Consider the following 26,510-nt stretch of genomic DNA (forward strand, 5'->3'; position numbering starts at 1 on the left):
CCTCAACCTCCCCTCTGTGTTAACTACCTGCTTGTCTTTTATCTACTGAGTTACAGGTGCTGATCCATTTGCTGGCTCCCCATGGTTTTACAGACCCTGCATTAATTGTGCTGAAGACATCTTGGAGACTTAATGTCTGGATCCCGCTCACTTGGAGACTTGAAGTCTGGACCCTACTCACACCTACCCCCAAAACCTCCAGATTCCCCCATATCAAAGCCCATTCCTGTTTCCTCTGTAAAAATAACACAGCCCACCTGAAAACTGTATAAAAACCCCTTGATTTCAGACTTTGGAGTTCGCAACCTCTGCTCTGCTCTGAGCACGTTTCGAACCTCTGATCGATCAGATTAAACTTGGAACTTGCCTGCAATTTGCTGAGCACGTGCCTTTTTCACTATTCTGTGCTGGGCAACTGGGGGGTCGGGTCGTCCGGATTTTTCAATCTCTAATTGAATAAGGCAAAAGTATCTATTCTCACTAATTTCAAACAAAAGAAAAAAATGAATGTCTAAGTTCACAAATAAACAGGTAAGAAAATGAAAGTATCTAAGTTAAAAAATTAAATAAAGGTCTTAGAATGATAGACTAGTGAATAGGGCACTTGCCTTGCACAGTTAACCCAACTTCAATCCCTGGCATCCAGAAGTCCCTCAGCCCCCTCAGTAGTGATTTCTGAGTTCAGAGTCAGAAATCAGCCTAAGAACTTCTGGGTGTGGCCTAAAAACAAACAAAAAAGAATTAGTACATAAAATAATTTGCATTATATGATCTTAGTTGTGGAAAACCCATACATTAATGTTATTGCATCTGATGAATCCTACTCAACTAAAAGAATAAAACCACACATAATTAATATCAGTTTATACTTATATATCAGCAATTACTATTTTAGAAGGAATCAAGACAAATTCCTTTCACAACACATTCACAAAGTATAAACTTCTAAGAAATAAATGTGACAAATAGAGGTGAAAAACTCTAGCATTGAAAGCTACAAAATGTTGTTGTCCCATCCTGCAGAACTCTGTTATTCTGTGGGTGTATAGAGGGGATCCAGCCTGTAAAGAGAATGGGGGGAGGGGGGGAAGAAGAGACGGAGACCAAGTAAAGTGTCTTATCAAGGTCTTATTGAAGGGTACAGGTTCTTTTAAGCACAATTAAAGCAGGGGGTGGAGAGGAAGCAAAATGGAACAGCCAGCATTACAGACAGTCTTTACAGGGTGCATCCCTATAATTAAACTTTACATGTTATCTTTACACAGGAACCAATTTTCACCTTAAGATAGTAAAGATCAAAGATATCTCAAGCTTCCTGAAATATATGCCTGATAGGAAACTGTGACATTTCTTAGGGCTCTGGGCTAGTGAATGCCTTAGGCTATGTATTCTTGCCACACAGACTGGTTTGTCCTGCCGAATTCCATATCAGGGTTTGATCTCTGGCTGTCTCTGACATGTTGTCAACTTTATATTGACAATATATAAATATAAATGGACAAATGGGTAAATGGAAAATCATTCGGTGTTAATTGGTGGGTAATGGCAGGCAACATGACCCAAAGAACTAAAAAATTCAATGCAATTCATATACACACAATTATTAGAAAGAGGAAAACTTTGCTGGAGGTCATATTAGATTTTAAACACTTCCCAAAGCTACAGGAAAACCAATTTGGTATTGTTATGAAGACAGACTGATAAACAATGGAACACAACAGGGAACCCAGAGTTGCCATATATCTTTGTAAAAGGTTCTAGGACACTCAGAACTGAATCATAATAAAGGCCACCTTGAGGAAGAGGGTAGGGTATGGGTGATAGGACAGTGGGGTTTCAGTACATTTCTTACTCTGGAATGGATAGTAGAAATTTCAAGAACGAACATGATTTGGTGTTTTTATGCCCATGCACATAAATACAAGTTAAATTATTTTTTCATCTTGCAGCCAGAAATGGCATCTACAGCAACCTTTGGGTAATCTATAGTGACAACTGTGATGTAATATGACAATCAGCAGCCCAAAGTTCTGCTTTGTACTTAACCACTTTACTTGGCTCAGAATGCTGATGCAGTCCTTTGAGATAGAGGAACAATACTATTTACCAGATGTCTGAATTCAAACCTATTTCTAGGAACACCGAAGCCACAATGGAGGATGCCTTTGGTAAGTATTTAAGTTACCCATTGTAAAATCTCTTTAGTGTTGGTGTTGAGAAGTGACTGACATGGTGCTAAGTTGAGGCAGGAGAACTTTCAGTATATCTTCAAGTTTCCGAAAAGTGATGTCAACCAATCTATCAGGTGGAATTAGTAGGATCAAGTTGAATTGTACATCAAAATTATAAAGAAAATTTTTGTGTGAAATTGATTAAGTTGCTGAAAAGAATCATAGACTTCATTTCTACCCAAATCTTTCTCTTTTTTTTGGTGGGGGGGTCACACCCGGCAGCACTCAGGGGTTACTTCTGGCTCTATGCTCAGAAATTGCTCCTGCAGGCTCGGGGGACCATATGGGATGTCGGGATTTGAACCACCATCCTTCTACCTCCATACTATCTCTCCGGGCCCCCTGAATCTCTTTTAATGACAACTCATGTCTTCAACATACAATGTAAGTACATAACATACTTATTATTTTATATATTATAATCTACTGATAGATGATATTATGCATGTAGTTGAAGGTAAACAGCAGAGACATAGTGAGAAGTAGGATGTAATCTAGGGCAAAAGGAGAATATCTTATTGACTAGTTTATCATTACTATTACAAGGTTGAAAATCTGAAAATCAGTGTGATGTGTTATCTCAATATCATGGAAGAGAAAAGCTATGGTAGCTCAATTAATGTAGAAAAGTAGGACTGGAGAGATAGTCCAGCAGGGAGGCTTTTGCCTTGTACATGACTGACAGAGGTTCCATCCCTGGCACCCCATAGGATCCCCTGAGCCCTGCCAGGACTGATCCCTGAGCACAAGAGCCAGGAGACAGCCCTGAGTACTGTTGCATTTGGCCTCCAGATAAAAAAACTGAACAAAAAGAAATTAATGCAGAATATTATTTGGAGAAGCTCAACAGAGCTGCATAATGTAAAAGCACTTAAAAATTTTAACTATAGTTAATGCCATGGCTTACTGGCTTGCTCATAACAGTTATTTCTGGCATTCAAGTGTTCCAACTCCCATCCTACCACTAGTGTAACATGCCCTCCACCATTGTCCCCAGTTTCCCAACCTTCCTGAAGCCTGGCAGATATAAATAAGTAATTTACTATTCTTTGCCACAACTAAAGGGTAAAGGAATTATTGAATAAAATTTTATAAAAAAAATTGTGAAAAATGCCATATGTTGAATTGGGGTCATTAGTCCAATGAAGGTTGACTATACTGTTAATTGCCAGTTGAGCATTCCATTATTGGTTTTGTTTGTTGGACTTATGTGGCTTCTATGACAATTTCACTTTTAATTTGGTGTGTTTCTACTGGGAAGTCAGTATAAAATTATGGAAGAGTTAGAATAAATACAGGAGCTTCTGTCTGGTTCCTGGGTTTCATGTTGATGAATCTGGTAAAGGCAAGACTGGAGATAACAGAGATGAGTCATTCCCTAACAGAGTATCCAGTGGTACCTTGTCAGAATGTCTTTTCCACTGTTAGTTGGAAATAATCACTCTGGACAAGAACTGCGTACTGAAAGGTGGTAAAGTGCTAGGCATGATACCACTTCAGGAACAAAATTGCAAATTAATGCCTAAAAAGGAAGAGGTGAGAGAGAAAGAATAAAATGGGTTGTTATAGAGTCAGATGGGGGGTAATGGGAGGGAAAATGAAGCAGATGGTGGGTGGTGTTGTTGAAAAATGTGCACCAGGGAAGGGTGTTGGACATTGTATGACTGAAACTCAATCATGAACAACTTTATGCATCTCATGGTGAAACTAGACAGATGACAGTAGTGGTTTATGGGTGTGGCTGCCAGGACTTCTGGAAATAGAGAGGCACTGGGAAGGGTGGGATGGGGCCTGCCTTGCCTTCAGAGAGTCCTTGGCAATGGCAGGCACAAAACTCTATCCCTGGAGATTGAGCAGTTAGGAGCCTCTGCAGAGATGACTGGAGACGCGGTAAAGTTGGGACATTGGCAAGGCAGCAGTTGTAGGGTGAGTCTTTTGTAGGTCTGTGTGTGGGTTTTTGTATGGGTTGTGTGTACAATTGCCAGGGCTTCAGCAGGGTGGGGACTTGCATCACTGCCCCCCCTCGAGAGACCCCAGTTAGATCAGCTGTGAGGCTGGTATGTCATGAGCTTTTGCTGAAAGCAAACCAACTCTTCATCTCATGATTATGTTCATCTTCTATGATGAATTACACAAATAAAAACTCATTTGCAGATACAGTTCTGAAAAATACATCTAATAAAGGGAGGAAAAATTCTTGTGGGTACTACTACTTAATTATGAAATAATTTTAATTGGCTTTGGGCAATACACAGTTAATACTGTCTCTACATCCAAGAATCACTTCTGGCAGGCTTGGGGACCATTTGGGGTGCCAGGTATCAAACTCAAATTGGCTGCATGGAAGGAAAGTCTCTTGCCCAGTTTACTGTCACTCCAGCCCATTTAAAATTTGTTTATATTTATTGAATCACTGTGAGGTACAAAGTTATAGTTATAATTGAGTTTCAGTTATCAATGCTTGAGCACCCATCTCTTCACCAGTATTCCTCTCCTCCCATGTTCCCAGTTTTTCTCCCATCCCCCAGCCTATCTCTCTGACAGACAGTTTTATTTTTCCATTTAGGCACCGTGGTTTGCATGAAGGGGTATTATGCCTATCACTGTACCTCCTTTCAGTACCCAGTTCTTCTCCAGAGCTATCACTTCCTACCTACCATTTTTAACATAGTGGTTCCTTTTCTGCTCTAAACAACCTCCCTACTTTGTGGCAAACTTACTACTCAGGACCAGTTTTCTTGGCCTTCATTTCTGTTATCTTTGGGGGATTATTATCCTAGTATGTTTCTTTATATTTTGCAAATGAATGCAATAACTCTATGTCTGTCCCTCTCCCTCTGACTCATTTCTCTCAGCATGACTCTCCATGTTCACTCATGTATCAGCAAATTTCATGACTTCATTTTTTAAAATGTCTTTGTAGTATCCCAACATGTAGATGTACCATATCTTTTTTACTCATTCATCTTGGGCACTTGGATTGTTTTCAGGTTTTAAATAGTGCTGCAATGAACATAGGAGTACAGAGAGCTTTTCTGCATTATGTTTTGGGGTCATTGGGTCATTTCTCCAGGAGTGGAATTGCTGGGTCATGTGGAAATCAATTCCTAGTTTATTTTTAAATAATATTTATTTATTTATTTTGACCAAAAGTGAATTACAAATCTTTCACAGTAATATCTTAGGTACATAGTGACATCAGGGGCATTCCCACCACCAATGTTGTCCTCCCTCCACTCCTGTTTCCAGCATGCATCCCATATCCCCCTTCTTTGCTCCCTGGGCTGCTAGTATAAGTGGTCCCCTCTGTGTCTAGCTTGTTGTTGATTGGGTATTGATTTTGTTGTTTTGGCTTTGGATTTGGTGTTTAAGTCTGATCATTTTTTATTTTTACTCAATGTTCATACGACTGTTTGGTCATGGTACCATCCATTATTCCCCCCTCAATTTATGAGGCAAAACAAGATAATTCAAATTATGTGGTTCTGTTTGAAAGAAAAAAAGGGGGGGGGGCAAAAATGAACAAACAAAAAAACCAGGAGGAGTAGTTCTTCTAGACTAGAGGCTATAAATATCAATTTAAGAGAAGAAAGGGAAAAAAGGAAGAAAATCATAACAACAATACCAAAAACAACAACACCCCAAAACACTACAATGACCAAAAAAAAATCAAACAAAAAATCAGAAAAGTGTCTGTGTGATTAGCAATTGGGAGAGACTGTGCGTGTCACCTGTGTGTATTTCTCTCCTGTTCTGTGTCCCGAACCTCTCCTGAGTGGGCCAAGAAGGGCCCAGCAAGGTCGCTCTCCTAGAGCCTCCAAAAGAACACGGCCACTCTACTTCATGGCTTTGTGCTCTTCCTAACTAATGAACCCCACCATAACATACAGAAAAAATTACACTACAAGTGTGACAATGGGGAAACCTTTGCAGACAAACACGATGCACAGAGAATGAAGACCCAATGATGACCCAAAAAATACCAACCATCTGATTAATCTTTCAGATAAGGAGTTTAGAATAGAAATATGGAGGATCCTCAAGGAAATCAAAGAAAACATAGCTCTTGCTGAACAGAACACAAAGACAGAAATCAGAAAACTCCAAACTGATGTAACAGGTCTAAAAAACACGGTAGCGGAACTGAAAAATACAATGGAAAACCTCTCCAGCAGGGTAACAGCAGCCGAGGGCAGAATCAGTGAACTGGAAGATCAAATGCAGAACAACTCCATACAGAAAAAGAGATTGGAAAAGAACCTTAAGGCAAACAATCATACAATGGAAAAAGTATTCAAAGAATGTGAACAGATGAAAATAGAAGTCTTTGATAAACTCAACAGAAACAACATAAGAATCATTGGAGTCCCAGAAGCCCAGGAAGGGGATCCACAGGAAGAATCAACAGTCAAAGACATCATCACAGAGAAACTCTCAGAGCTAAAGACTGCATGCAATCAAATCCTGCATGCATGAAGAGTACCAGCTAAAAGAGACCCAAAGAAAAACACTCCAAGACACATCCTAGTCACAATGACAAATTCTACAGATAGAGATAGAATACCGAAAGCAGCAAGATCAAAAAGGGAAATTATAATCAAAGGAGCATTCATAAGATTTACAGCAGACATGTCACAAGAAACTCTCAAGGACAGAAGAAAGTGGTGGGATATTGTGACAAGACTGAATGAAATGGAGGCTTCACCTAGAATACTGCACCCAGCCCGACTCATGTTCAGGTTTGAAGGAAGGATACATAGCTTCAGGGTTAAGCAACAGCTCAGAAACTTTACAGATGCAAAGCCAACCTTAAAGGAAAACTGAAAGATCTAACTTAGGATAAAACAGACCAACAGACACAGCAAACTTATCCACAAAGATGACATTAAATCCCATGACAATCATCTCCCTCAATGTAAATGGACTAAATGCACCAGTTAAGAGACACAGAGTAGCTAAATGGATCAAAAAGATGAATCAAACTTTCTACTGCCTACAAGAAACACACCTGAATAGTCAGAACAAACATAAACTCAAAATCAAAGGCTGGAGGAAAATCATCCAAGAAAACAACACCCATAAAAAAGCTGAATGGCCATATTAATATCAGATGACACAAACTTTAGACTCAGAAAAGTTGTAAGGGACAAAGGTGGACACTTCATACTAATTAAGGAATATGTGCAACAGGAAGAAATTGCACTATTAAACATATGCACCCAATGAGATATCAGCAAATTATCTAATACAATTACTGACAAATTTGAAAGAGAACATCAGTAAAACACAATAATTGTGAGAGACCTCAACATGGCCCTGTCAACACTTGCTAGGTCAACCAGACTGAAACCCAACGAAAATATACTAGCCAGAAAAAGAGAATTGGAAGAAAGAGGCCTAGTGTGTGTGTGTGTATGTGTGTGTGTATGTATATATATATATATATATATATATATATATATATATATATATATATATATATATATATATATATATATATATATATGACACTCCATCCCCAGAAACCTAGATACACATTCTTCTCCAATGTACATGGGTCATTCTCTAGGATAGACCACATACCTTCATAAAATCAAGAGGATAGAAATTTTGCAGACTACTTTCACTGACCCAAGGCTCTGAAATTAGATGTGAACTACAAAGAGACACAGAAGAAGAATATTAACAACTGGAAATTAAACAGCCTGCTACTGAACAACCAGTGGGTCTGAGATAAAATCAAAGAGGAAATCAAAACGTTCTTGAAAACAAATGACAATGAAGACACAAACTATCAGAATCTATGGGACACAGCAAAAGCAGTACTGAGAGGAAAATTTCTAGCTTTACAAGCACACATTCAGAAGGAAGTAGGGGCATACCTCAATAGCCTAATGATGCAGCTCATAAAATTAGAAAATGATCAACAAAAGGAAACAAAAATAGGGAGACAGAAGGAAATAAAGCTTAGAGCAGAAATCAATGAAGTAGAAACCCAAAAAACAATTTGAAAGATCAACAAAATTAGAAGTTGGTTCTTTAAAATATAAACAAGATTGATAGACCATTGGCAAAACTCACAAGAGAGAAACTTGATAACCCATATTAGAAATGAAAAGGGGGAGATCACTACAGATATTACAGAGATTCAAAAGGTAATCAGAGACTACTTTGAGTAACTTTATGCCACAAAATATGGGAATCTGGAAGAAATGGATAAATTTTTTGATTCCTGATACTGGAGAGGGAGGCTGCAGCTGGACCCAGAAAATCCCACATGCCAGGATTACTGTTCCTCTCCTACAGGTATGGCTGGGATACTGGGCAGACAGCTGGCCAATGGCCTCCTGGGCTGACCAACTACTAGTCCAGGAGACCGAGATCCCCCCATGCCAAACTGGTCTTCAGGGCCAGGTTTGGCAACTGGGCTCTGGGGGGTGGGGGGAGGAGGGAAACTCCAACCCCAAGCTTTTTCAAACTGAAGAGGAAGGTTGCAGCTGGACCCAGAAAATCCCACATGCCAGGACTACTGCTCCTCTTCTACTGGCATGGCTGGGAATCTGGACAGACAGCTGGCCAAAGGCCCCCAGGACTGACCAGTTAGTCCTGGGGACCGAGAGCCCCCCACGCCAAGCTGGCTTTCAAGGCCAGGTCTGGCATCTGAGCTCTGGGGGGATGGGGAAGAGGCAAACTCCTCCCCTATGCTTTTTCATACTGGAGAGGGAGGCTGCAGCTGGACCCAGAAAATCTCACATGCCAGGATTACTGTTCCTCTCCTACAGGTATGGCTGGGATACTGGGCAGACAGCTGGCCAATGACCTCCTGGGCTGACCAACTACTAGTCCAGGAGACCGAGATTCCCACATGCCAAACTGGTCTTCAGAGCCAGGTTTGGCAACTGGGCTCTGGGGGGAGGGGGGTAGAGAGAAACTCCTCCTGTATTCATACTGGATCCCCTGCAGCAGTGTCTTTTCTTACTAATACTCATTTTTATAACCGCACGGGCGCAAATGCGCCCGCACAACAAATATACTTTTTGAGCAGTATCTAAAAATATTCTTCATTCTAGACGGTTCCTAGGAAAAGAAACGAAATATCAAAGATTTGGATGATAACACTCAAATAGTTCTTTAAAGTCAATCTTTATGGACGTGACTTTCCGTACTGACTCCAAGCTGAAATCACAAACAATTCATATACATGTATATATCCCCTGTCATGTATTGCCTCTCCCCTACCCCTGTGTCTCCTCTATCCCCTCATTTTTCAATCCTGATCCATTATCTTCCCCTAATTTAACCATCTTTACCCTCAGTTCCTAACTTGGTAGGCACCAAGACCGATCTCCTGCCCCAACAGATCACCTTCCAGCTCCTCAGTGAAAGACATCCTCTGGGTCCCCGTTCTCATACCTCAGCAAAGAACTACAACCAGCACGCCTGCTGACTCATACTTGATGGCCCCTCTCACCCCCACCAAATCGTGGACTGTTGCACGATTCAGGAATCGGCCTCAGCAAAACCCCCAGCTCAAAGACACTATATGGTCTTGTAATGCAGCAAAGCATCTCTCAATCTCAATTCCAAGGCCTGTGAATTGAAAAGTGCCTTGGCTTTTACTCCCCACAAGAATATATCAAAAGACTTAATTGGGAGTTCTATATTGCCTATTGGTAGCTCAATACCTGTATAACAATACATGTTAAGATGTGTATTCCTAAATATACAAGTAGCCTCCTCCACCACTTGTTTTATTCGAATACCTTTTCTTTTAAACTCAGTTTTATTTATTTGTTCTATTTTAATATATACATTTTTTCTCTATCCTTACCATTTTCGGTGCTGCTTGGTACAAAATGCCTTGACTGGGATAAAAGCTCAGAACAAAACCAGACGACAGAGACTGTGTGTGCAGCCTGTCATCCTTACCCAGAATAGCACCAGCAACACAGTATGACATCATACATTTTTGTATGGGCACAGTAAAAAAAGGGGAAACTATAGACACAGAAACAAGATCTTATCTTCTAGAGATAAGAACTCACTTTTTATAGCAGAAGGGTGCCTCCCATCCTGAACATGTGTCATGTGGATGCAACCAGTCCCCAGGAGATTGGACAGTGTTAGTCTAATCTGAAACCCCAGATCCCCGACGTAGAAATGATACAGCTCTGGGCAACACCACCGGGAACTAAGCTCTATTGGGAGATTTATAACACTACTCTGGCACCAACTTGTGCTAGTTTTTGATATGACAACGAGGGAAGGAAAACTTGACCTAAGACCAGGCTGTCCTATTACATCACCTAACACTAAATGGAAATCAGAAGAGCTATCGTCCTTTGAACTGTGAAAAATAAGAGCACCAACCACAGAAAACTGACTTTGACAACTGTGACTGAACAGAGCCTACCTTGGGACTAATAAGGAAAACCCTACCCTAGGCTGTAGTCCAGGACACATAAAAAACAACAACAACAATAACAACAACAAGATGTCTTATTGCAGAGGTCCAACTTGGACAACAGAGACTGAGCAGAACCTTTGGATCCATAATATCCTAGGCTTCAGCCTAGGGACTTAACGAAATCAGGGAGCAAGTGTTACAGAAGACTGAGCACCACATCAACGATGGATGGGAACCTCTAGAACCTAGAGACTCTATCCTAGACCCTGACCTATAACCTGTGCAAATACCAAGATTGCTAGCTACAGTGGCTTGAATTTCTCACACACAACCGAGAGGAAACTTTTCTGGTATCACAAAAAAGCCTTTGGGATGGGGTAATGAGTATATATGGAGCCAGGAGTTGATCCCATGATGGTATCTTCAAGGATGAAGAAACCCTGAATCTCTTAGGCCACGGGAATTCCCTTTCTTCCCCAATGCTTACTGTGCCTATGCAAAAAGAAAAAAAAAGTGGGGGGAACACCAAACTCCACCACCCCAGCACCCATACTTTTTCTTGTTTTGTTTTGATTTGTTAGTTTTTGACTTTATTTTTCTTCTCTTTGTTCTTTCACTTTTCTTTCTTTTTCACACTTGTGGTTATTATTTAGAGATCTATTTTTATTTTTATTTGCTGGGTCCATTTTTTCTTTTTTCCTCCATTTTTTTTCTTTTCTCCTTTCTTTTTTTGGTAGTTGTCACTAAATTTTTTCTCCCCTTTTTCTTATCCTTTTTTTTTTTAATCTCCAATGACGGTGGAATGGATGCTCAATCTACAACAAACTGTAAAGTGGAGACCAGTTGCACTGGCATACTGGGGGGTAGAGGAGGGAGATATGGGATGCATGCTGGGAATAGGGATGGAGGGAGGTCAGCACTGGTGGTAGGAATGCCCCTCATTCATTGTCACTATGTACCATAAATGATGCAGTGAAAGATTTGTAATGCACAGTGGTCACAATAAAAATTAAAAAAAAATTTTTTGACTCCTATAACCTTACACGGTTGAATAAGGAAGATGTAGCATATCTAAACACCCCAATCACCATTGAGGAAATTACAACGGTAATCAAATGTCTGCCCAAAAAACAAAAGCCCAGGCACATGTGTATTCACTAATTCTTTCAAACCTTTCCAGAGGAGCTACTACCAATCCTGGCCAGGCTCTTTCATGAAATTGAAAAAACAGGTACACTTCTAAATAGCTTTTATGAATCCAACATCACCTTGATATCAAAATCAGACAGAGATACTGCCAAAAAAGAAAGTTACAGACCAAATATCCCTGATGAACACAGATGCAAAGTTCTCAACAAAACCCTGGGAAATAGGATCCAATGCCTCATCAAGAAGATCATTCACGGGGCCGGAGAGATCGCATGGAGATAAGGCATTTACCTTGCACGCAGAAGGTCGGTGGTTTGAATCCCGGCATCCCATATGGTTCCCTGAGCCTGCCAGGAGTGAATTCTGAATATAAAGCCAAGAGTAACCCTTGAGTGCTGCCGCATGTGACCAAAAAAAAAAAAAAAATCCTTTACTACGATAAATTAGGTTTCATCCTAGGAATGCAAGGATGGTTTAACATCCATAAATCTATCAACATAATACACAACATCAACAACAAGAAAAATAAAAACCACATGCTCATATCAATAGCTCCAGAGAAAGCATTTGATAAGGTCCAACACCCATTCTTGATAAAAACTCTCAGCAAGATGGGAATGAAAGGAACCTTTCTCAATATAGTTAAGGCCATCTACCACAAGCCAATGGCAAATATCATCCTCAATGGAGAAAAACTTAAAACCTTTCCTCTAAATTCTGGTACAAGACATGGCTGTCCTCTCTCACCACTGTTATTCAACATAGTACTGGAAGTACTTGCTATAGCGATTAGGCAAGAAAAAGATATCAAGGGAATCCAGATAGAAAAGGAAGAAGTCAAACTCTCACTGTTTGCAGATGACATGATAATCTATTTAGAAAAGCCTAAAGACTCTACCAAAAAGCTTCTAGAAACAATAGATTCATATATCAATGTGGCAGGCTACAAAATTAACACACAAAAATCAATGGCATTTTTATACACCAATAATGATAGGGAAAAATGGGCATTAAGAAAACAACCCCATTCACATTAGTGCCACACAGACTGTATTACAAAGGAATAGTTATCAAAACAACATAGTATTGGAATAAAGAGAGACTCTCAGATCAGTGGAATAGACTTGAGTACTCAGAGAATGTTCCCCAGACATACAATCACCTAATTTTTGATAAAGGATCAAGAAGTCCTAAATGGAGAAAGGAAAGCCTCATTAACAGGTGGTGTTGGCACAACCAGTTAGCAACCTGCAAAAAGCAAACTCAGACCCCCATATAACACCATGTACAAAGGTAAAATCCAAATGAATTAAAGACCTGTATATCATACCTAAAACCATAAGGTATATAGAACAACCTGTAGGTAAAACACTCCATGACATTGAGAGTAAAGGCATCTTTAAGGAGGAAACAGCACTCTCCAAATAAGTGGAAGTAGAGATTAACAGATGGGAATATATTAAGCTGAGAAGTTTCTGCACCTCAGAGAAAATAGTGCCCAGGGTACAAGAGCCACCCACTGAGTGGGAGAAACTATTCACCGAATACTCATCAGATAAGGGGCTAATCTCCAAAATATATAAGGCACTGACAGAACTTTACAAGAAAAAAAAATCTACTCCCATCAAAAAATGGGGAGAAGAAATGAACAGACACTTCTTCAAAGAAGAAATGCAAATGGCCAAAAGGCACATGAAAAAAATGCTCCCATCTCTAATTATCAGGTAAATGCAAATCAAAACAACTAAGAGGTACCATCTCATGCCACAGATATTGGCACACATCACAAAGAATGCGAACAAGTGTGCTGGCGGGGATGTGGAGAGAAAGGAACTTTTATCCACTGCTGGTGGGAATGCCATCTAGTCAGCCTTTATGGAAAGCAATATGCAGGCTCCTCTAAAACCTGAAAATTGAGCTCCCATACGATCCAGCTATACCATTCCTAGGGATATACCCTAGGAACACAAAAATATAATAAAAAATCCCTTCCTCACACCTATATTCATTGCTGCACTATTTACAATAGCCAGACTCTGGAAATAACCAAGATGACCTTCAACAGATGAATGGCTAAAGAAACTGTGGTACATATACACAATGGAATATTATGTAGCTGACAGGTGATATGAAGTCATGAAATTTTTCTATACATGGATGTATATGGAATCTATTATGCTGAGTAAAATAAGTCAGAGGGCGAGAGATAGACACAGAATAGTCTCACTCATCTATGGGTTTTAAGAAAAATAAAAGACATTTTTGAAATAATCTTCAGAGACAGAGAGAGGAGGGCTGGAAGGTCCAGCTCATGACATGAATCTCACCACAAAGAGTGGTGAGTGCAGTTAGAGAAATAATTACACTGATAACTATCATAACAATATAAATGAATGAGGGAAGTGGAAAGCCTGTCTAGAGTACAGGCATGGGTGTATATGAGGTGAGGAGGGAGATTTGGGCCATCAGTGGTGGGAATGTTGCACTGGTAAAGGGGAGTGTTCTTTACATGACTGAAACCCAAGTACAATCAAATTTGTAATCAAGTTGTTTAAATAAAGATATTAATAAAAATTCTACAAAAAATACACCAGAAAAGCACCACAGCAATAAAGACAACAAAACAATAATCACGACCCCCAAATAAAAACAAAACAAAGTAAAAAAGATTGAAAAAATCCAAACAAACAACAGCAATAACCAAAAAAACAATGTGTGTGGTTTTTTTTGCATAGGCACAGTAAGTAAGTGTTGGGGAGATTAGAAAGGAAATTGCTTTGGCCTAAGAGATACAGGGTTTCTCCACCCTTGAAGCATACTGTCATGGGAATAACTACAGGCTCCATACATGCTCTTTTACTCTCCCCTAGGTCCTTTTGTGGTGTCTGTAAACTTTCCACTCAGTTTTGGATGATAAAAATCAGGCCTCTGTAACTAGAGATCTTGGTACTTGCACAGGTCATAGGACGGAGTCTTTCTTTATGGTTCTAGAAGTTCTGTTCCATCACTGTTGTTTTAATCAGTCTTCTGTAGTTGGTGGTCTTGGTTTTTTCACCGATCCTAAAATAGTCTTTCACTATGTTTCCAGAAGTTCTGCTCAGTTGCTGTTGTCCCAAGTCAGACCTCTGGAATTAGAGATCTTGGTTGTACTTTTGAAGAAATAAAGTCCATATTGTTTTTCAGAATGGCTGAACCAGTTGAACCTCCAACTATCATTGAATGAGGTCCCTGTCCCGCAATATTCCTGAAAACACTTTGTTCTTTTTCTTTGCAATAAGTCACAATCTCTTTGATGAGAGTTGGTATCTAATTGTTGTTTTGATTTGCATTTTCTTGTTGATTCATGCATGATATAGAGCTTCTTTTTACAAGCTTTTTGGCTATTTGAATTCCTTATTTGAAGAAGTTTTTGTTCAATTTTTCTCCCTATTTTTTTTTTGGGCCACACCCGGCAATACTCAGGGGTTACTCCTGGCTGTCTGCTCAGAAATAGCTCCTGGGCAGGCACGGGGGACCATATGGGACACCGGGATTCGAACCAAGCACCTTTGGTCCTGGATTGGCTGCTTGCGAGGCAAACGCCACTGTGCTATCTCTCTGGGCCCTTTTCTCCCTATTTTTGAAGGGAGTTGGACCTTTTTTCCTTGTAAAGTTCTGCCACTGTTTTATATATTTGGGCAGTGGTCTTCAAACTTTTTTTTTTTTTTGGGTCACACCTGGCAGTGCTCAGGGGTTATTCCTGGCTCCAGGCTCAAAAATTGCTCCTGGCAGGCACAGGGGACCATATGGGGCGCCGGGATTCGAACCGATGACCTCCTGCATGAAAGGCAAACGCCTTACCTCCATGCTATCTCTCCGGCCCCCCAAACTTTTTAAATGTTGCCAGCTCATTGTCCCTCAGACCGTTGGAGGACCAGACTATAGTAAAAACAAAAACTATGAACAAATTCATATGCACTCTGCATATATCTTATTTTGAAGTGAAGAAACAAAATGGTAACAAATACAATATGTGGCTCATGGGCCGTAGTTTGAGGACCACTGATCTAGACCATCAACCCATTATCAAATTTCTTTTTCTTGTGGCGGGGTCACATCTGATGGTGGTAAAGGGTTACTCCTGGCTCTGTGCTCAGAAATCACCCCTGGACCATATAGGATGCCAGGAATTGAACCACTGTCCATCTTGGGTTGGCTGCTTGCAAGAAAAACGTCCGACTGCTGTGCTATTTCTTTGGCCCCTACCATTATCAAATTTTTGATGGGCAAATAATTTTCTTCAGTCTGTGGGATATCTTTGTATTCAATTAACGTATTAATTTTAGGTGGAGCTATTTCTTAATTTGTCTCATTTGTTTATGATTGCTTATACTTGCTTGGTCATTGGCACTAAATTCATTTTTTTAATTTTTTATTTTTAACTATGAGAACAAAGATGCAAAGAAAGAGGACAAGGTAAAGTTACAATGGAAGGACAATCACCCATAAACAGAATTCTCAGAAGTCCCCTTGCTGATATCTTAACTTTGAACTTTTAAAAAATTATCTTTATTTAAACACTATAATTACAAATATAATTGTGGTTGTATGATTACAGTCATGTAAAGAACAACCCCCTTCACCAGTGCAGGATTCCCATCACCAATTTCCCAGATCTACCTACTCCCCACCCCACCCACACCTGTACTCGAGACAGGCTTTCTTTTTCCCTTATTCATTCACATTGTTATGATAGTTTTCAGTGTAGTTATTTTTCTAACTGCACTTATCACTCTATGTGGTGAGTTTCATGTCATTAACTGCACCTACATGGGAAGATGGGGGAAGTAAGGGTTGGGACTGAGGCAGTAAAATATTAGAAATGAGCTTTGTAGGGCAGTATTAAGGTCACAATACAAGATGGATATTATGGATATATAAAATATATGCATATTGGGCCCGGAGAGATAGCACAGCGGCGTTTGCCTTGCAAACAGCCGATCCAGGACCAAAGGTGCTTGGTTCGAATCCCGGTGTCCCATATGGTCCCCCGTGCCTGCCAGGAGCTATTTCTGAGCAGACAGCCAGGAGTAACCCCTGAGCACCGCCGGGTGTGGCCCCAAAACAAAACAAAACAAAAATATATATATGCATACAATACTATCAATATAAAAACAAGGAGAAAATATTTCCATTGACTGTCCCAACATAAACCAGTGCTAGAGCGGCCGGCCCTCCTCCCAGAGCGCATTCCCATTAGTGTAGGGAGAGGTAGGAGGAAAGCTTGTTGACCCCTATAAAGTCCACTTAGACTGGTGCCCAGGGAAGGCCTGAAGTCCAGGGGAGAAAAACCCTATACCTGGCAAGAGCTGGTCTCCAGAATCAAGGAGGAAACCGGAAGCCAGATGTCTGCCCACCCTCCTCCCCATGCACCTACCCCTTGGACTATGGAGGGAGGGGGAAGCCTGAGAACCACTAAGAGTCCACCTGAACCCACTTCTGGCCATCTGAGCTGGCACCCAGGGAAGGCCTGGAGTCAGGGGAAAAAGACAAGGATGGCTGGGGGCCTGCCAAGCCTCTCAGCACTCCCCAGGCTAGGGAGAAAGGCTCTGGTATGAGGCCTCCCCATACCCTATACCTGGCAAGAGCTGGTCTCCAGAATCAAAGAGGAAACCGGAAGCCAGATGTCTGCCCGCCCTCCTCCCCATGCACCTTCCCCCTGGAGTACAGAGTGAGGGGGGAAGTCTGAGGACCACTAAGAATCCACTTGAACCCACTTCTGGCCATCTGAACTGGCACCCAGGGAGGGCCTGGAGTCAGGGGAAAAAGACAAGGACAGCTGGGGGCCTGCCAAGCCTCCCAGCAATCCGCAGGCTAGGGAGAAAGGCTCTGGTATGGGGCCTCCCCAAATCCTATACCTGGCAAGAGCTAGCTGTTTCCTACTTTTTATATTATTAGAGGAGCCATCTTGATTTCTGTAAAATGAGGGTGTACTGCAAAATCACTCAATTGGTAAGGCTTTAGATTGCTTCTTACAATGTGCAGAAATGGAATTCAGGGGTTAGAAGATAAGGTGTGTGTGGGTCCTTTTTGGGTGTGGGTCCTGGAGAGATTATAGTCCTTGGTGTCTGTAGGCTGGCTCAGCAGAAAAGAGGCAGAGAGCATGGCCACTGTTCTTTATAAGTCTCTGGGTTCCCAATCACATGGCAGGAATTGGCCCACCTTTGTTGGGTGGGGATATCTTACCGGGTGTGGGTCCTGGAGAGATTATAGTCCTTGGTGTCTGTAGGCTGGCTCAGCAGAAAAGAGCTTAACTTTGAACTTTTAGCCAAAGAACATTAAGATAAATAAAACAGAACCCATGTACAATTACTTTGCCCTCAAGTCCCCCGATTGTAATACATTATAATATTTTTTAGCAGGACACAAAGCAATCTAAGGCCATAAAACTTATGTAACTCCTTAAACATTAAAGGCATAGTATTTTTTTACATTTCCATGCACATGCATATTAAAGTTAACTTCAAAAGTTTAAGTGGTTTTTTTTCCCCCAAGGATTAGAGTCAAAAGAGCACAGTAAAAACGGTGTCAGAGTGGCAATTATTGTTTGCATAGACCCACCAAAATATGAGGGACATGGAAAGGAAAAACCCCGGCCTAAATATAAGGAGACCCTACCCCTGAAGTTCCCTGACATAAGCTCCAGGCAAGCTAGTTTGTCCAATCCAAGATATTGTCTATAGTGCCAACACACTTTTATTTTTCACACAGTCTCTGTTGTTGGTATCATGTTTCTGTATTAAAGATCCTGGAATCTGCATATCCTACATTGAAGTCAGGATGTGGAGCATCCTCTAGTTTCACCTCACAATTAAAGGGCAATGCAGAGAGCCCTGTACTGTAAGCAGGTCATCGTTGTTGTTAAGTGTTAAGGGAGGTTTCTTTTGAGCAGGTCGATGTCAGAGCAGAGGTAGGGTCTTTCCTGGTAGAGGATTGCTTCCAGGTGATGTTATAGACAAATTTGGATGTTTCATGGATGGCTTCCCTGGTTCAGGGGTGAATGGGGAATGGCCATTCTCCTGAGGCCTGTGCCAGGTCACTATGTCAATGTTCAGGGTGTAAGGTCCCGTTGCACTACAAGATTTGTGTGTTCCAATATCTATTAGATAAGATATTATTTGTATGTATAGTATTTTCCCATTTTAATGTGCCTTTGCAAACAAGGAACAATGCCATGTAGTGTTTTCGGCGCATATGAGACCATAAGAACAAATCCAACAATCCCCATGACATGATTCAATCATAAGCATTAAACTGGGGGACTCTTTCACCAAAATTCCTTATTGAACAGCTCACAGAGAGAAGAAAAATAAGTGGTTAGAATAATCACTGTATACGAGAATATTTAGTAAGACTTATAGCTGTCAGAGAAAAACCACATAAAATATTCAAAAGACATTCGTGTCCATTTTATGTCTTTTGAAATAGTTGGGGGTTGTTAGATCAAATGCATGGCTTTTGGTCTGTGATTAGGATTGTGCAGTACTGAAGTTAAAAAGAATAATGTGGGCTACTGATGGTGGGGGGGTGATAGAGTTTAGGAGTAAAAATAAGCTTTGTAGGGGTGTGCAAAAGGGCCGAATACAAAATGGACATTCTGCACATGCAAAACATAACTTAAGGATAGGGAATACTCTTAATATATACTGTGCACATGGGGGCGCTAGCCCCTGCAAGGTTTTGAACATGTACACTGGTAAGAAATTACCAGTGACAACCATAGTGCAACCAAGCAAATCTCAGCACTCCCCTAATTAGGACCCACCATTTCTGGCCGCCTGGGCTGGCACCCAGGGAAGGCCTGGAGGCCAAGGGCAGAAGAGGGGACAGCTGGGTGCCTATCAAGGGTCCCAGCACACCCAAGTTAGGGAGAAGGCCTTCGACATGGGGTCTCCCCAAACCCCATGCCGGATAGAGCTAGCCTCCAGATTTAAAAAAAAGGCACTAAATTCTTAAAGATGGATCTATATCAATGTTATTGGGAGATCTGCCAATGTTTCCTCGATTTACCTTATTAATTCAGGCACAATATTGCCATCTTTAATTCATTTTGGTTTGACTTTTGTGCATACCCTGAGGAGTAGTCTAAATTCACCTTATTTTTACATGTAGCCAGTTTTCCCAGCATCACTTGTTGAAAAGTTCCTTGCTTCACTTTTTTTCTTCTTTGTCAAAGATTAACTGATCATATACCCAAGGGTCTGTCTCTGTATTTTTGATTCTTTTCCAATGGTAAGAGGTTTGTCTTTATTTCAGTGTCAAACTGTTTTCATTACTACTGCTTTGAAATGGAGTTTAAAGTTAGGAAAAGTGATGTCTTCTATCTTCTTTTTTCCCAAGGATTTCTTTTAGTACTAGAGGGAGGGGTGTTAATTTTCCAATATAAAATTTAAAAGTGTTTGATTTATTTCTCTTTAATCCCTCATCTTTCATTTTGTTTTATAAATATATCTATTTCAGCACAATGATTACAAGCATTATAATAGTTGGATTTTAGTTATATGTGTATATATATATGTACATATATATATAAACAGCACCCTCCCTTCACCAGTGCAATGTTCCAAACACCAATGCCCTCCATCTTCCTCCTCCCCCACCCCTTGCCTGTATTCAATACAGACATTCTATTTCTCTCATTAACTACCATTGTCATGGTAATTGTTATTGTAGTTATTTCTCTAATTGCACTTATCACTCTTTGTGAGTGCTTTCATATTGTGAGCTGAAAATGGAGCACAGCACAGAAGACAGGCAGATAGGGGTGCTGGCGTCTGAGTATAAATCTAACTTTGTATTTCTAAGTGGCCATCAGTTACCTCCCTAGAAGAAATGCAGGATTCAACAGTCCGTGCTCAGGAGCTCCTGAGAAGCAGCAGCAGCAGCGGTCGGCAGCATCCACAGCGTCTCCCTCTCAAGTGTGTTCATTTCTATGTTAATTTTGTCAAGATCTGAATTTGAGTCAGTAAGACACTGGTTATCTCAGTGGAGAATTGGAGGGGAACTACAGTAGAATTTGAGTGAATTCTTATTCTTGACTTAATTTGTGATGATTCTCAAGCTTATATGATCTGAGCCTATTCACAAATATACATTGAGTTTTTCATACAGGAATGAAGACATGAAGTTCCATGGCTAGGCCTTTGGCTAATCCCTAAGGGAGATTGCACCTTGGTGTGATGGCCAATCACAGAAGGCACAAGCACAGAGGAGCTTCTATCTCACCATGGACCATTTTATTTACATAGATCTTGGACCAATGGTCAGATGAGTCACACATGTCAACTGTATTCCTAATTAACCAGACTCGTATTCAGGTGAATGCCTTGGGCATGATACTTCTGTAAGGTTGTTGAAGATGAAATGATCAAAGGTTACATGGAGACAAACTCTTTCAGAATATATTCAACTGTCTAGAGGAGATGGCACAGCTATGCATGTAGGTCATAGCAGAAGAAATGAGAAAAATTTTATCTGTGAGTTAAGGGGACATTTTCTTTGTAAAATATGGATCAAATCTCTAACAAGAACAATGTCTTCTCTCCTACAAAACATTTTTAGTGACATCAATTTTTCTACATATATATGATTGCACAAGTATAATCATAAATACATGAAACACATATTGACCATAATATAAAGCTATGTACATCAATAGATCATATATGTAAAGAAAAAGACCAAACAGAAAGAGATAGAAAGAGTATATTCTGGGGGGCCAGAGAGATAGCATGGAAGTAGGGCATTTGCCTTGCATGCAGAAGTATGGTGGCTCAAATCCCGGCATCCCATATGGTCCCCTGAGCCTTCCAGGAGTGATTTATGAGTATAGAGCCAGTAATAACCCCTGAATGCTGCCAGGTGTGACCCAAAAAACAAAACAAAACAATAAAAAACAAAAAAGAAAGTATATTCTGGAGACAAAATTATTGATGAGTACACAAGTAATTATTATTAAATGATTGTGTCATATTTGTAAAGCAATATATTATATAGAGAATATGAAAAACAATTTATGATCACACCATTAACAAAGAAATTTGGAAAAATGACACAATTTCATAATAGATAATATTTTAAAAAAGCAGGAACAGAGGAAAATGCTTTAATTTAACATAATAAAGTCACATAGGCAATGCTCATGGACACCACAAAAATCAATGGTAAATTATTGAAAACTTTTTATAATTAAGGAAGACAAATATATCTGTTCTCACTACCTCTATTTAACAGACAACAGAATTCCAAAGTTAAACTTATTTAGGCAAGAAAAAATGTACTTTAAATTGAGAAAAGAAATTGAATGATATCCTCACAAGATAATGATTTTATATATTGAAAATTTTGAGATTCTACAAATAAATTGATTATATCTAAAAAGTTGAATTGTATCTTTACAAGATAATGATCTTAATATTAAAAATACCTAAGATTCTACAAATAAATTCATCATATTCAGAAAATATGATGCAAAGGGAGAAAAACTGAATCACTAATATTAACATACTTCTATTCAATAACAATGAATATTTAAAAATGAAGCTATTCCTTTACCAATACATTAAGAATAAAATAATGAGTACACTTAACAAATGAGACTAAATATTTTACAGTGAAAACTATGAAACATTACCAAAAACTTAAGATGATAGCATCAAAGGAAAGTTATTTAGTGTAAATTGGTGGAAGATAGCACTATTACTCAAATAAATCAAAATTTATTGAAATCAATGGAAAAATCACTATACTGAAAATTTCTTCAGAAATTTTGTGCTCATATTAAAAAGGGAACTATTATTAACAGCATTGTAAACCACAGACTCTCGTTGAATAATTTTTTCTCCATAGTCTTTTTTTTTTTTTTGACTTTGGGCCACACCTGGTGACGCTCAGGGGTTACTCCGCTCAGAAGTTGCTCCTGGCTTGGGGGACCATATGGGACGCTGGGGGATTTAACCGCGGTCTGTCCTAGGCTAGTGCAGGCAAGGCACCTCTAGCGCCACCACGCCGGCCCCTCCATATTTAGTCTTATTTATTTATTTTTAGATACACAGTTACAAAGTTGCTCATGATTGAGTTTCAGAAATATAACGAAGCCATAAAATTTGCTTATACATGGATGGGTATGGAGAGTATTATGCTGAGTGAAATGAATCTGAGGGAGCAGATAATTGCACTTACTGGTGGGATTAAATTTTTTTTTTTTCAGGAACCATAGCTCTGCAGAGAAACTAGGAAATGTAGTTTCTTATTGTTCAAAAAGGAGGAATCTCGAGGAGAACTTGGAATATACATAGCATTGTCTCTGCACAAATGTTCATTAATGTTTATTGGTAAAAAATAGTTTGTAGAGTGAAAATTTTAAAACAATACAACAAAAAATGTTAAATTTATACATCAAAATAGGATGCTATAATGAACAATCAATGAACTAGACCTGCATGTCTAAAAAGATACATCTCAAACATAAATGATAGAAAAGCATAAAAACAGAGCTGGGGATAAAAATCAATGTCTAGCTGATTGTCTCTAAGGGGGTAAAGAAATTGCATGGTAGGAGGCAAATGCATCTTTTTTGATAGGCTTTTTCAAAAAGTTTGTTCCTGCTCCCTGAGGTTGAGGAGGGAAATGGTAACTGACTGCAGATGGAAGCTTTTCAGAGTGATGAAACCCTAGAAACTCTGTACTGTAGTGAGGGCTTCAGTGCCCTGTAGTGAGGGCTTCAGTGCCCGACCCAGAGACAGGAGGATGGAGATCACATCTGTGGTCTGTCTGATCCTGATGACCTCACAAGCTCTATTAACCTCACAGATGCTCCACATTTGCTCCCCTGCCCTTTCTCTGCTACGAAATTAGTCTATATCAATACTCACAAAGGAGCCGGATGGAGTAGGTGGCCAGGGGAAGGTCAGTAGAACCTTGTACAACTGGACTCCACGCTGGTGGGTCAGAGAACATTTATAGAGCTCTGGGTTGGACCTCCTGGCTTTGAGGAGCAGACTGGGGGTCTGCACAGAAGAGGAGAAGAAGCAGAAACAAGACACAGCGAGGACTCACCTGTCTCCATTGACTAGCCCGGGCCCACCAAGGGCATAACTGCTCCTGGTCAGGTGCCCTTTTTGGAATTCCAGGGGGCTTTCTAGGCTCACATGTCAGAGTCCTGGAGGAAAAGGTGGGTGAACTGACCCACAGACCTCCACTGTGGACTGGCGAACATAGGATCCACCTGGCTCCAGAGAGCGCTCAGAGCTCTACCTACCACCAGGGCCCCATCTCTGACATGCAAGCTTTGTGGTGCATCTCTGCTAAATTATTTAAGTTTTAAGCCACCAAAAGCTCCTGATCCAGAATCCACCACAGTCTACAGAAGAATTAATGAAGATGGAAAGAAAGCATGAATGAACAGTGACTCATGCCACAGCAAAATTTCCCACCTCAGGACATGAGTCAGGATGGCCAAAGGTGGCCAGAGTAGCTGGAGTTCTGAGGGCTGTAGGACAGGACCCAGAGGTACCAGTCCTTCTGGTCACCTACCTCACGTGACCAGGAGCTTCTGTCCCAGCCGCCTGAGGGCTTCCTTTACATATTTGTTCCGAAGACTGTAGATGAGGGGATTGAGCATGGGGATGACGAGCATGTAGAACACTGAGACAACCTTGCCCTGCTTCATGGACTCCACAGCTCCCAGCTGGGCATACATGACAAAGACGGTCCCATAGAAGAGGGACACTGCTGTCATGTGGGAGCCACAGGTGGAGAAGACTTTCTGTCTCCCTGATTTTGAGTGCATCTTCAAGATGGTGATGGCGATGTAGCCATAGGAGACAAGGACGACGAGTGTGGTGCCCACAATGATGAGCCCACAGATGCCTAACATCACCAGCTCATTAAGGGCTGTGTTGGCACAGGCTATTTTGAGTATGGGTGGCACATCACAGAAGAAGTGGTCAATGCGGTGGGAGCTGCAGAATGGGAGGCTGAAGGTGAAGCTGGTCTGCACAATCGAGTTGAGGCAGCCCCCACAGTAGGTGCCCAGCACCAGGTGGGCACTGGCTGAGGGACACATGTGATGGGGTAGTGCAGGGGCATACGCCATCATGGAGGAGAAAAGCCTCAGTTGTAGCTAAGAGGAAAAAGAAGAACTATGTGGCATAGCCTGCAAAGGTGATCACCTTGGAGGAGAAAAAGTTGGCCAGGACATTGGGCGCAATGATGGAGGAATAACAGAGGTTGAGGAAGGAGAGGTTGCGCAGGAAGAAGTACATAGGGGAGTGCAGGCGGGTGTCCAGTGTGATGACCACAATCATGGTCAAGTTCCTCAGAACATTCACCATGTACAGGGCCAGGAACACAGCAAAGAGCAGGGTCTGGGTCTCCGGACCTCCCTAGAATCTCACCAGTACAAAGTCCTGCAAAGACCCTGTGGAAAGGTTTCCATGGCTATGGGCTGGCATGGCCCATGGCTGGGTACTGTGAGGGGCCTGCAGAGTGGACATGGAGGAGAGAGGGTCAGGTCAAGGTTTCCATTCACTTCTTCCCTGAGCACTGGGCCTTTAGGTGCTTCAGTCCCCATTGACCACTCAGTGACCTGGACTCAGCAGCAGACATGCTGGGGTGCATGGGGTGGGGGTGCCCATGTTTCAGAGGTAAGCCAACAGAGTGAGAGCAGAATGATCCAGTGCCCACCAACAGCGCAGTATGCTACAATTTTTGCCCAGCTAGCCAGGACCTTATTTCCTGGGCACAGTCGGATATATGGGGACATCCCTGGGTTTGCCCAAGGAGAGGAGGGGTGCTGTGGACCTCCACCCTATGTGGCCTTCTGACCTGGCCATTAGATGTGGGTCAGAGCAGGACCATCCAGTGTTCTCAGAATCAGGAAGTGGAAGACTGAGCAAGGGAGCTGGTGACAAGTGAGCTCAGGGGACACTGCTCCATGGTCAGTCCCAGATGTGGGGTGGCTCTTCTCCTGCTGCTCAGACCAGTCTGTTGCTCTAACTGCCTGCCCCATGCAGTGTCCTCCTCCCACTGTGGCATGCCTGGGCAAGTACTTCATTTCACCTTACAGGTGCCACCTGACTCCCCAGGACCCCTCAACTAGGGTCAGCCTGTGGTGTGTTGAGCTCCTGACTCAGACCTATGCTACTGGGCTGATCACTGTGCACCACTTACCTGCTCTTGGCCACCTTGGCTCTGCTGTCCATGCAGGAAGTGTGCTGTGAGGAGCTGAGGTTTGTGGGATCTCAGTAAACCCAGAGTCTCTGAAGTCCCTACCCCAGTTCTATCTGTCAGGAGGAAGGCGGCACACTGCACTAGGGACCATCCCCATGGACACAGCTGGCACTCAGCCCTCACATGGCCAATTAGTACATCTGAGGCTCCTGCAGTGTCTCAGGACCCGTATCCAGGTCCCTATAGCCCTGTGGTCAGTTTTTCATGACCTCTGCCTGGACGTGAACAGGGTGGGAGAACCAGGTGGATGTCTGGGGACTCTGTAATCCCCTGCCATTCCCCTTCTGCATCTACAGAGGGACAGAGACTCATGGGAAGATGTGCCCAAATTGCCCTTACTGAATCACACTCCTTGGGCAGCTTTTCACTCAGAACAATGATCCCACTGGGCCGGATCATCCTCTGCATGAGCCCAGCTCCAGTGTAACCAGAACATTGATTTTAATGCAACA

General features: G+C 41.4%; 1 protein-coding gene and 1 pseudogene across 1 annotated transcript in view; both read right to left on the reverse strand.

Annotated features, from left to right (window-relative positions):
- Positions 1 to 23,893, reverse strand: part of LOC126008658 (olfactory receptor 12-like) — a 37,757-nt gene extending 13,864 nt beyond the window's left edge. Inside the window, 2 exon segments of the mRNA XM_049772897.1 lie at positions 23,700 to 23,765; positions 23,884 to 23,893. Coding sequence (XP_049628854.1) covers positions 23,700 to 23,765; positions 23,884 to 23,893 — 76 coding nt within the window.
- A 468-nt stretch (positions 23,894 to 24,361) lies between these two features.
- LOC126008964 (olfactory receptor 12-like) lies at positions 24,362 to 25,280 on the reverse strand (annotated as a pseudogene).
- Between the last annotated feature and the right edge of the window lie 1,230 nt (positions 25,281 to 26,510).

This window comes from Suncus etruscus, chromosome 5, assembly GCF_024139225.1.
Source record: "Suncus etruscus isolate mSunEtr1 chromosome 5, mSunEtr1.pri.cur, whole genome shotgun sequence".
In the NCBI taxonomy this organism is placed as follows: Eukaryota; Metazoa; Chordata; class Mammalia; order Eulipotyphla; family Soricidae; genus Suncus; species Suncus etruscus.